The sequence below is a fragment of the Andrographis paniculata genome, unplaced genomic scaffold, assembly GCF_009805555.1.
Source record: "Andrographis paniculata isolate CXL003 unplaced genomic scaffold, ASM980555v1 Contig5END, whole genome shotgun sequence".
Lineage (NCBI taxonomy): Eukaryota > Viridiplantae > Streptophyta > Magnoliopsida > Lamiales > Acanthaceae > Andrographis > Andrographis paniculata.
Genome location: NW_026137595.1, coordinates 2,523,303 through 2,536,063, shown reverse-complemented (window position 1 = coordinate 2,536,063; position 12,761 = coordinate 2,523,303). Strand labels below are relative to the sequence as shown.

Sequence of the window (12,761 nt, the reverse complement as noted above, 5' to 3'; positions counted from 1 at the left end):
AAACCATAATGTTAATTAGAGCATCCCTTAACATCACCTCCTTGGTTACCTTTGTGTTTATCTTTTCAGATTTATTATTATCACACGTGAATTAGAATAGTTGTATGATGTGATATAAATAAAGGTTGATATGATATTTTGAATGTAAAATTGATTTTTTAGTATAATATAAAAAATAAAAAATAGGTATTTGATTTGATATTTTTTTAAAAAAAATAAGATGAACAGTGAATTTAAAATTCAATCCCCAAACAAACACACTCTTATTATAAACTTATTACATTTATCAAATAATGGATTATCTACGAAAAGAATAATAAAAAATAATTAAGTATTATCTAAAAAAAATTTAAATTTTAAATTTTAAATTCTGACATTAATTATCTATAAATATATTTAAAATTCATTAACCGATTATGACACTTTATCTGTTATTTTTAAATTTATTTTTTGTTATCTAGCTTTTATATTCAATTCTTAAAATACTAAATTGTATATTTTTTATTATTAAAATTTATATGTGTTAATACGATGTAAAAAGATATTATTAAACAATAAAAATATATAGAAACATGTATAAATAAATAAATTTTTTTATATATTATTACATAATAAAATATAAATAAATAAATTATTGTGATTAGCATTTTATAATAAAGATTGTGAGTTGAATGTGATTTATTTTAAGTGATGATAAATGAAGTAATTTAAAAGTGTGATAGATATGAAGTGGACGAGAGAAAAAAAAAAAAAAAAAATAATGGAGTAAATGTAATAATTATAACAAATACTCTTATGGAAAAGTATAACTAATCACAGACGGAACTAAAGTCCGATACAAAGAGAATTAATTTTTAAAAATTTTAAAATAATACCATTAAAAAATATATATTTCAATATTGTATCTTTCAAATTGATATATTTAAAAATAATAATAATAAATAAAGGAATAAAAATTACATATTGTATATATTTATTTTTGTATTGCTTGAAAATAATCAATAGAACCATATTTTTTTTTAAAAAAAACAAAGAATATCTAAAAGAATTATTAAAATTATCTTATTGTCACGACTAAAGATGTGTTTAATTTTCATTATATATATTATGTATTATTTTATAATAGTTCTAAAAAATTGTATGAGATTAAAATATAAATCATAAACATACTTAATTATTTTTTTAGCATTTTTAAATATTTTTTATATTTTTATATACATACATACTTATATATTTTTTATCGAATATATTTTGTATTGTCTATATATAGTTTTTTATTTTAATTGATCAATAACACAATTTCATTATTATTTTTCAAAATTTTTAACACATTTGATTTTTTTATTTTTTTTTTCTCATATTCTGTGTTGCAATTCTTTTGGTTTTTCCCGGATTTTATTACAAAAGAAGATAGCTGCAAGATAAAGATAAAATTACATATTTATCCTTCAATTTAATATCAACTATTGTATAGGATATTAAATATTTCATTCGTCCATTAATAATCTATCAATTTTTTCTACTTTAGTTTGTCTCACGACAAAGTATACATTTCATTTTTAAGTAAGGTACTATTTACCTAACATTACAAATATCACTTTAATTTACAATATATTACACAAATATACCTTTATATCATACCATACTAATACTCCATAAAAAAAATATATATATATATAAATATAATAAATATATAAATACGGGACAGATGAAATATTATTTAAACTTAAGGATCGACGTGGGTGTAAGAGACTGAAAAGTCAGCTTCTATCCAAGCTGTACTAATTATTTGTACAAAATAATAAGTACTTACATTCTATATTTATTTTTTATTCACTTATTATTATTTTAAATTCAAAATATCAAAGATTTATAAAAATATATTTAAAACATTTAATTAATATTTTGCAAAAATTAACTATAGGTAAAATTAACAAACCCATTTCTAGGGCAAAAAAATATTTTTGATTTCAATATAACCAAAATTTATCAATTTTAATTCTAATATAAAAATTTTATCAATTTTGGTATCAATATAACCAAAATTTATATTTTTTGTTCTAATATAAACTTTTTATCAATTTAGTCTCAATATAACCAAAATTCATTATTTTTTGTCCAAATATAATCAAATTTTATCTTTTTTTGTTCAAATATAATCAAACATTATCTTTTTTTGCTCTCACACCGTCAACAAACCGACAGAAAATGCTGACGTGAAAAAAAAAAATAAAAAATCAAACTTTATATTTATATTTGAAGAAATTGTACAATCTTCAGCATTTTCCGTCGGTTTGTTGACGATGGGACAAAAAAGATAAGGTTTGATTATATTGAGACAAAAAATGATGAATTTTAATTATATTGAGACTAAAATTGAAAAAAAAAATTATATTGGGACAAAAAATAATAAATTTTAGTTATATTGAAACCAAAATTGATGAATTTTGATTATAGCGAGACCAAAAAAATAATTTTTTCCCGATAAATTATATGCACACCTTTTATTGGTCCTGAAAATCTTCGATCACGAAATTGACAAACAAAGTGGAATGAATTATGAGGTACTACCACTGCAATCGTGCTTATAGTCCACATTAAAAAGTACAAGCACCTACTGCATGTCCTTTTTTTCTCAATCTTTTTACATTTACTTCCAAACTTCCATTCCCCAATTTTCTTTGCCTAAATCAATTACAAGAGATTTTTCTTAAGTCACATAAATTTGACAAAGAAAAAGTCTCATTCTTGTTTCACTACAAGCCCTCAAGTTGTTCATTGAACCAAATCTACAATTTTCGATCATGTTCAAATATATTTCAAAAATAGTGAAAAAATAAAAAATAAAAAAAAAATAACACATAGTAGTAATACACACTCTCAAAAAGATCCACAATTGATTCAAATCACCAAATGCAAAAGGTTAAAAACAAGTTTGGATCAGAATCAAACGAAAGCAACGAGGGTGAAGTTCTACATCCTACAATACTTTACAACACAAGTTTTCCAACACCGTCAGGGTTTTCGTTTTTCGTTCGACAAGATAAAACATTTTGTACATAGAGAAAAAGATCAGCCAAGAATGAATTGCCGCCCGGCTTGAAGAAAGCCGGTGTCCACCGTTTTCCGGTCACTGCATGCCACCAAGGGTACGGTGGTCATTTCCCCACTTCCGGCCTAAATTTGGTTCTTTTCCGGCATATCCAGAATGGGTCTTACCCCGCGTTTCCTGCAGGTCGGTTTGGTTTCTAAAATTGGCGCTGCCGGAGTCCTCGAAGTTCTGAGTATCAGTAGCTTTGGTCGTTTCGGAACCCGATGAGCTTAGGGAGTGCGACATTGCAGACGACTCGGGAGCTGTCCCATTAGAAGTATTTGCATCGGATTTCTTTGCAAAGCGTCCTCCGGAGCCCCTTACCCGTCTCAAGGCATGTTGATGTCGCGACTCGTGGAGATAAGGCTGCAATAACAAAGAGTATTTACTCGCCATCGTCGCCCGGAAGGGGTATCGGCACAAATTATTGGAATTTTCGACGCGCTCACCTTCCTAGCTTTGATTAACTTCTTTTCGAGCTCTTGTCTAGCACGAGACTCCCGCCTCCGGAGAATAGCATGGTACTGTTTAGCATTCACGTACACGGGCTCCTGAGTCATCTCCAGGGGCAGCGGCATCCTTGCCTGATGCACTTCATACGGGTAGGGAACCTTGAGAAAAGAAACAAATTTCCATCAATCACAAAACATTAAAAATCAGATGTAGCAAAATACGATTGAGGCATAACCCGTGCCCAAATTAGAATATTGAGATTACCCAATGCAGAAACAAACAGAATGCTAGATATTAACTATCAGCCGAGCATAAAAGCGGATCATCATCAATGGCAATTTAGTCATAAAAGCACAGAAATTTGCGGAAATTGTGTACATGAGCAGAGTATGTGAAGATCATTTCAGCAGAATGGGCATCAATCAGGTTGCTTCACATTACAGATCATAAAAAATGCTAGTAGCAAATTAGGATTTGGAAATGATAGATGTACTAAGTAAAAATGACCAAAATCGATTTTCATAATCCTGGAAAGTTTGTTTTCGAAGGAAAAAAGATTCAAATGCACAAGAAACATGCAGGTGTAAAAGCTACCATATTCCTTTTCTGCAACAGAATGTGTAGAAGCTACCAAAAACCAAACGTCATTTAAATTTCTAAGACACGAAAATTATCATACCAAAGGTTGTCCATATGCTGCCATCATTCCTCCATAATATGGATCGTACGGATTTGAAACACAAGGCTGAAAAGATCAGGTTCCATGTTGAGAAACTTCCAAAGAAACTATTGGTTCAAAAAAAATAGCGAGCAACATTCGTATTTATGATTGCAATATGCTTACAGCAGAGTGTCCAACAATCTCAAAGGGGGGTGGGCCCTGAGTAAGGTTTCCATTACTTCTTGGCTGCAAGGTGGGTTGATCTTGCTGGAGATTCGGACCCTCCTGCCTATCATTTCCATCTGAAATTGACAGCCAATCAGTAGTATCAAAGTTCATTTTGTTCCAAAAGTTCATGTTTGAGCAAAGAAATAACAATTAATAAACCAATGGATATTTTTTGGCACCCCCATTAACACTTTAACAGAACTTTGCTCAACAAGAAGACAGGATTCTCTTCATATCTGTTCCAATCTTCCCTTTATTTATTTATTTTTTGTTGCAAAATTTGAATGCTTCTTCCAAATGCAGTTGGTTTATAGATTGTGCTTATGTGCTATACAAAATCAGTAGAGACTATTTCACCTCCACTACAAGTGGCGTGGATGGATGTACACAGAAAAAAAACATATGTTTATTACAACCTAACAAAACGGAAATTTACCTAAGATCATATGCACATTACATTAGGTCATCCAAGTTAGAAATACCAAAACAGTACAGTACCTGGTTGCAAAGGTGTAGCACTTCGCGATCGTTTTGTACTATCATCATCTTCCTCATTTACCCCCGTCCCACCTTCAGACTGTGAGTGTCCATCCACAGATTGTTCCAACGATGATGAATCAGATGCACTTCTCGGCACTACTGCTGGCGCAATTGAATGATAACCAGAATTGTTCCACCAAGGATCTGAATACATAGCAGGTTTTGCAGCATTATACAGGTTCAATTCTCCTTGTTTGACACTCTTGGTATTGGATTGCATGCTGGGATGCTCCCTAATCCGTCCAAACAAACGAACCAATTCACCTTCACAAAAGTCACAAACAATCAAGGCTTAGATAACCATCTACCAAGAAAATTCAGGAAGCATCTTCCTGTAACCAAAACCCTCTCCATGATTCAAACATTGCACTCAAATGTCAACTGCGAACAATGGATCAACAAAAGAATGAAGGAAAGAAGAATTTAATTACAAAACTGCAAAATAGCAGGTTAAAGAAAACAACCAGACACGTAGAACTTTATTGAGCACCACAATATGACCTACCTACAAGCCACTAAGTCTGAAGTTCTTAGCTTACTCTAAGTCTGAAGTTCTCGACATGTGTAGACAGATGGTACAAAAGTAATAGCTTCACTTTCACCTGATATTCAATATAATCTTAAGAAATTTCATTTCTAGAATTCCAGTTAGTATAAAATTCTGTGATCAATATAGCATTTCTTAATCTTCCCATTGGCCAAATACAAATGCTAATGTTCACCCCACCAAAACCGAGAAGATGTGTATCCACATTGCAAAGACATGAAATGGCCTTATCTTATCAACTGGCTTGTGGTGATTTCATTAGACTCTCTTCCGTACTCGAAAATCATAGTTTTTTAGGCGCCACTTTATGAACCCTGCCTTGAACTAAATTCAGAGTTTTAAGTTCCACAATTCTTTTTCCATAATTTCTCAGAGAACTATGGCAATTCTTCAAAAGCAATTTCAGAGTAAACTACCTCTCTAAGAACAACAATACTAACCCAACTTGAACTACAATCATCAAAATTTGATATTTACTTCGCAATTTCCTTAAGAGATTAATTCTAACAGAAATTTCAAGAAACAAATAATTGTCAAACCGCAATCAAACCAATCTATCGAACCACAAACCTATCAACCAAATCTTTCAAATTAGGTCCAAACTACTCAAATCAGAAAAACAGAAGCTCCTTGACTTTCTTCTTTCTTCGCCCAGAACAAAATCGCCACCAAACAAGCCAACAATTAAAACAATACAAATCACAATCGTAGATCACAAAACGACAGGAACCCAAGCCAAGGAAATTCAACGAAGGCCGAAATACACACATGCATACAAACACACAATCAGATGTACAAACCAACACATGCAACAAAAACAAGTCGCGCTCAAAAAAAATCGCACAAAAATTGACTCGTGAAAGCCGGAAAAAATCACTACCTGCGTTGCCGCGAATTGACGAAGATTAAAATAAAACCCTAGATTTTGGGGCAAGAAAGCGATACTGTATTAGAGAGAACTTAAATGCAACAGGATTCGGTTTTGAAGGAGTGAGATACAGTGCAGAATTTTAAAGACGACTATCCAACTTCACAATCTCTCTCTACACCCCCTCTCTCTCTCTCTCCACATATACATACATGATACATACAGTGTCGATTTGGGGGAGTTTCTAGCTGGGCTTTGATTCCGTCACCCGCGGGTGCACCATCATTGCGTCAACCACATTTGTGGGCCCTACATTTGGACACGCGTCGCACAACCCGCCAGCGAAAAAAATCATTTTTCCTTTTCTACTCCATCTCCTATTTATTTATCCGTCTGTACAAATATGATACGAATAAAGTAGAAAAAATTAAAATAATATATATAATATAAAAAAATAATATTTATATGATATATATAATAAATAATAAAAATATTTTTAATGCTAGTAAAAAATAAAACTACTAAAAAAAATTGATAATTTTTATAAAATAGACTAAAATAAAAAAATTAATATATTGTTAAGAAATCGATAAAATATTTTATTCTTTCCGACTTTGAGTTTGAAACCTAAAAGAGGAAAATGTCAAGAAAATGTCAAAATAAAAAATAAAATTAAAAAGTAATAAAATATTATTCTTCCAAAACAAATAAATTAAAGAATAATAAATATTTACAATCAAATAATTTTTTTTATTGTAAAATAATGTTACAAAGGTGTAGAAAGAAAAGAAATAAAATGAAAGAACAAGTACAGCAAAGTTACAAACAATACAAACAGCAAAAGGACCCTAAAAAAGGAATGGCAAATTGCTTTTGTGTGGAATTTGTGGGCCCACTTCAATTTGGATAATGTTAAACTTTTATATTATTATATAAATGTTATCAAAAAATAATTAATAATTAAATTTTTTATAATTATAATATAATAGGCATGTGCCCCTCACATTTGCTTTATTATTATTATTATTATTTTTTTTTTATAACGTGAAATCCGCAATTGCTATCTGAAAATATGGGTAAACTCCCGATCAAATTTAATACCTTGCAAATTAGGTCCGACGGAAAAGTCATACTAGGCGAACGATATGTTTTTATTTTAATTATGAGAATAATTGAAGTATTGTGTTTTGTTTTATTTTATTTTATTTTATTTGTTTAATGATCTAATGATTATTAATCGATGCCATCACTATTGCTGTTCTATATTCCCCTGTTAATTTGTCCAATAAATTTTGTTTGATTTATTCCTTGTAATAGTTTAGTTGTCATCCCACTTTTAATACTCCATTGGTTCTACATAATTTGTTCTCATTTTTTATTTTCGTCTGTTCCACGTAACTTGTCCTTTATATTTTTGAAAATATAATTATGCATTTTAGTGGCATTTTAAATTTTAAATTTTATAATTTTCTTAATTTTAATTAAACTATTTACTTATCTTAATCTTAATCTATAATTATTTTTACTAATATATTTTTTAATTACTTACTAATTATACTTTACCTAAATTATCGTGTCTACAGTAGTATACCCATATTACATGGGGAGTAATATTTAGGCCTCCAAATCTCAATGAGAAATAATAATGTATTTAAATCATCAATAAAATAATCATATATTTTACAAAGAATTACAAAAATAGAATAGTATAAAAAATTATATGTTTACTAAATTAGTTAGGACTATTATTATATTGAAATAATATTTAAATTAAAATTCAAAATTCAAAATTCCAAAAATAAAAAGAATACACCTAAATTTTGGATATTTTCAACTTATTATTATGATAAAAATATACTTTTCAACCTTAGTGTACTTCTTTTGTTAATTGGTTGATAAATGAATATTGATATTTTTTATATTTAAATATTATAATATAAATTAATTGTTCGACATCATCCATTTGTATTTTTACTATTTTAAATCAAAATCAATACTATTATTTATTTGACATAATTTTTAATAAAAATATATTATTTTTTTCACAACACACTATATCAAAATATTATTTAAATAAAATCTCAAATCGACCTTCCGTTTTTTAAAAAAAAAACAAAATTATGGATGTGTTTGGTAATTATTTTTTTCTTCTGTTTTTAACTTATGAGATAATTTTCAACTACTTGGCTAATTAACTATTTGGTAAATAAATTTTTTTTAAGGACTTAGAACATAAAAATTTATTTAGAAAAAGAATAAAATTGAAAGTTCAAAATTTTAGAAACCAAATAAATTTTTTAAAAGAACTTGTTAGAACCTAAAAATTAATTTAGAAAAAAAAATAAAAAATTGAAAGTTCAAAATTTTAGAATAATTTCTCTATTATAGTATTGTTTGGTCTTCATTTATCCTTATTTCATCACATAAAAGTAATAGCATTAATAATTATGTGATGAATTTTTTTCCATTATTTAGAAATTATTTTAATATATTTTTATTTTTTTAGTTACCATTTTCTTGTACAATTTTAAAGAAATTAGAATTATCCATTTTTACATATGCATCATGTTGTAAAATATATAAAATTACTAAAATTAAGACAAAATAAATAATACTATAAAAGTACTATGCTAATTTTCAATTATTACATATAAAATAGTTAAATAATACTCACTCCGTCCCAAACAAGGTGCAACATTTACTTTTGGCACAAGTTTTCAGGTGAGTAGTATTAAGTAGGATAATTTAGAAATTAGGTGATGTGATGGAGAGAGAAATATATATTTTATTTTTTTATTTGGATGATGTGAGAGGATAAAGTGTAGGATAGAAATTAAATATAATTAATTATTTCCTATTTTGAAAATGTTGCAGGGTGTTTGGGACATACCAAAAAAGAAATGTTGCAGGGTGTTTGGGACGGAGGGAATACATCACATGTTTTTATTTAATACAATATTCATTGTATGAAAAAATCATATAAGTGTATTGTATTGATGTACTTCTTGTATTTAAATCAATTATAATTGTGTGAAACTATATTATATATTGTTATTTTATATGTTATTTTTATATTGTATTAAAATAATTTATTTCATGTTGATTTTTATATAATATATACATTGTCTCTTCATATATCATGTATTGCGTAAGACCATGTCATGTGGTGTAATAATGCATTGTATTCATATTATGTTAATATAATTTATATTTTATTTGTTTTTACGCAGTGTGTTCTCTATCTTTATTTGTTGTATTGTTTATCTTTATATCGTGTGTTTGTATTATGTTAAAATAATTTATATGTTATATGTCCATATATTGTATGCTGGTGTTGTGTTTTGTATATTATTTATTTTTCTATCATATGAGGTCTATGCTTATACTGTGTCTAAATTTTATATCTAAGCATAATAAGCGCAACATATTATTCATTTAATAATATATATAAATTCTAAAAATAATTAAAAATATTTGTTGGGATATAAATAAAGTTATACATTGGAATATTAGTAGAACTCATACTTTATAAGTTTTATATAAACTCCACCACCGCCACCGCCATCGCCATCCCCTCCGCATCGAAGAGACCAACCAGTGTCTCGAATCCCACGGCCGCCTCCGGAAATGCGAATCGCGTCGGTCATCCCGTCGTGTTTGTTTTGCTAGAGTTCGTGCTAGCCAAGAGTCCGACCACCTCTGCATTTGCTTTGGTCTGACTCGCCGCAATACTGTTTCACCGGAGTTTGACTCCAGACAGGTGTTCGGCCACCTCTGACGCATATTTTATTCTCTGTTTCAGTGATATTTTATTCTCTATTTCGATATTTGATTTGATCGTCATTGCGGAACTTGATTTGGAAAGAGTAAATCTATATTATTTATTTGGTTTCAGAGTTCTTTTATGAAGCATATTGAAGTTTTCTTTCCTATTGCTATTGTCATGATGGGTGACAATTATGATCTTTGGGTTGATTCAATTCTATTTTTTTTTATTGGCAGAAAACTGTGGCGTATTGTTACGGAAGATTTTATGGCGCCTATCAAGACTATAGTTACTTCAAATAATTCTCAAACTTCACACGATATTTTCACTTACCAAAAACAATTAGAGGATTGAGATAGGAAGAACCCTCAGATTCTTATATGGTTTCAGAATACTTTTAGTTAGGCTATTCAGATTTAGCTTCGCCGTATTGACACTGCTCAAGAAGCTTAGGGTTATTTAAAGTCGTGATTTCAGGCTACCGGTCTCACACATTACTATCAGCTCCTCAGCTCCTTGAACGAATTGGCACATGAACCGGGACAGTCTATGAATGACTTCGTTTCTACCATCTAACCTCTTTGAGCTCGCCTCGATCAAGAGGCAATTAAGCCAGATCACCTTCAGCTCATTCAACTTCTCATAAAGCTCCGTCTAGAATTTGAATATGTTCGTGCCTCATTATTTCATTGTCATCATCTTCCTTCGTTGGATGTTGCTATGAAAGAGATTATATTTGAGGAGACTCGCCTAATACTCACTCGGCCATCTATATTGGACTCTGCATTGGCTGTCACATCTCAGTCTTCTGGTCCTCCTTTCCGGGGTCCCATTTCTCGTCAGACTCAGTCCAATAAATATAGTCGATGTAAGAATGTTGATCATCCATATACTCAGTGCCCCAGAGTCGAGTATCACTAATGCCATCTTCGAGGACATGTCATTCATAATTGTCCCCGCTGTAGTCGCTCTTCTTCTCAGGTTGGTAGTTCTTCTGCCATAGCTACTGCTATAAATGTTCTGCAATCTATTGTGGCCTCGCCTCCTACTATTCAGGACATTCACAAGCTTCTTTCTTAGTTCTTTATGCCAAATATGATCATCATACATCTTCAGGTAACATCTATTTGTATTTTGATTCTACATGTTGTAATCATATGATGTTTAATACCAAATTTTTGTGTTCCTCTGTTCCCACTACGACCTTACCTCCCATACACACAACTAATGACTCACATATGCACATAACTCACACCGGTCATATTTCGTCCCCATCCTTATCCCTTTCTAATATTTATTGTGAGTCTTAAATTATCTTAAACCTTGTGTCGGTTGGTCAATTAGTTGAGAAATGTCTTACTGTTATCTTTTCATCTTCTGGAATACAGGTTCATGATTTGGAGACGGGGTCATCTTCTTGGGACGTGGTGCAAGACGGGTTGATTATGTAAGTTCAGTCACTTTCAGACCCCCTATTCTCTATCCCTTTCAGTTGCAATTTCCTCTTTCCTTTGTGGTTAACTGGTTATCAGTGGCATCTTCGGTTAGATTATGCATCCACACAAAAGCTACGGTCTCTCATCAGTAAAAGTGTATTAGATTCTGTACATCTTAAGTCTTTTGATTGTACGCACCGTAAGCTTGGTGAAACAATTTGCAATTCTTTTTTCTCAAAATCTCTCTATTGTTGATAAACTAATTTTTTTAGTTTACTCGGATATTTGAGGTCCTTCACCGGTAGCATCGATGATTGGGTACAAATGTTTTATAATATTTTTGGATGAATTTTCTCATTTTACTTGGATTTACTTATTAAAATAACGATATAAACTTACATCTATTTATATTCCATTTACCAAAATGATACATATTTAGTTTTACCATACCATCCACACATTACGGACTAATAATGCCCAGAGTATAATGATTTTGTGTTTCTCAATTTTTTTTACGCTCAAGGTACTTCCATTCAACTGTCTTGTCTATACACATCCCAACAAAATGGTCGTGCGGAGAGCAAACATCATCACATCCTTGATATAGTCAGTGCGCTTTTCTTTTCCGCCTCATGTCTTGATCGCTTCTGAAGGAGAAACCACTCTTGCTTCTGTCTACATCATAAATAGGTTACTTTTCTCTGCTCTTCACGGTGCCACTCACTTTGCCAAGCCATTCGGTCAGTCCCCCGATTACTCTATTATTTGTCCGTTTGGTTGTATCTGTTTTGTCCTCCTTCCACCTCATAAATACACTAAGTTTGAACCGCGGGTTTATTTGTGTTGCTTTCTGAGTTATGAGATAAAGAATAAGGTTTATCGATGTTGGGATCCCATGTCTAAGCGTCTTCATATCCCTTGCCACGTCATATTATGGGAGCATAAGATGTTTTCATCGATTTCCGAATTTAATGTCCCATCTCATTCTACTTTATAGTTTCTCACACATGATTTCTCTCTAGTTTTTCCGTCCTCGTCTTCTCCAACAGATCTGTCTGTGTCACCTGAATCTGTGCTGAGCCCTTTTCTGATGTCCCTACTATCACTATTTGTCGTTCTACTCGTGTAAGCCCGCCCCCCATTCATCTTCTTGACTATCATTGCTATTATG

At 30.6% G+C, this 12,761-nt stretch overlaps 1 protein-coding gene and 1 long non-coding RNA gene across 2 annotated transcripts; one reads left to right on the top strand and one right to left on the bottom strand.

Moving 5' to 3' along the window:
• Window positions 1-2,871: 2,871 nt before the first annotated feature.
• LOC127259164 (nuclear transcription factor Y subunit A-1-like) lies at window positions 2,872-6,581 on the bottom strand. Its single transcript, XM_051286308.1, has 6 exons — window positions 6,401-6,581; window positions 4,932-5,237; window positions 4,389-4,507; window positions 4,224-4,289; window positions 3,541-3,702; window positions 2,872-3,457 (listed from the first exon to the last, which is right to left on the bottom strand). Exons 2-6 carry the CDS (start codon window positions 5,191-5,193, stop codon window positions 3,131-3,133), a joined length of 936 nt encoding a protein of 311 aa, XP_051142265.1. The 5' UTR covers window positions 5,194-5,237; window positions 6,401-6,581; the 3' UTR covers window positions 2,872-3,130.
• A 3,385-nt stretch (window positions 6,582-9,966) lies between these two features.
• On the top strand, window positions 9,967-12,380 carry LOC127259046 (uncharacterized). The gene is made up of 4 exons (XR_007840420.1): window positions 9,967-10,148; window positions 10,391-11,270; window positions 11,543-11,601; window positions 12,114-12,380. It is a non-coding gene; the product is annotated as an uncharacterized LOC127259046 (long non-coding RNA).
• The last annotated feature ends 381 nt before the right edge of the window (window positions 12,381-12,761 follow it).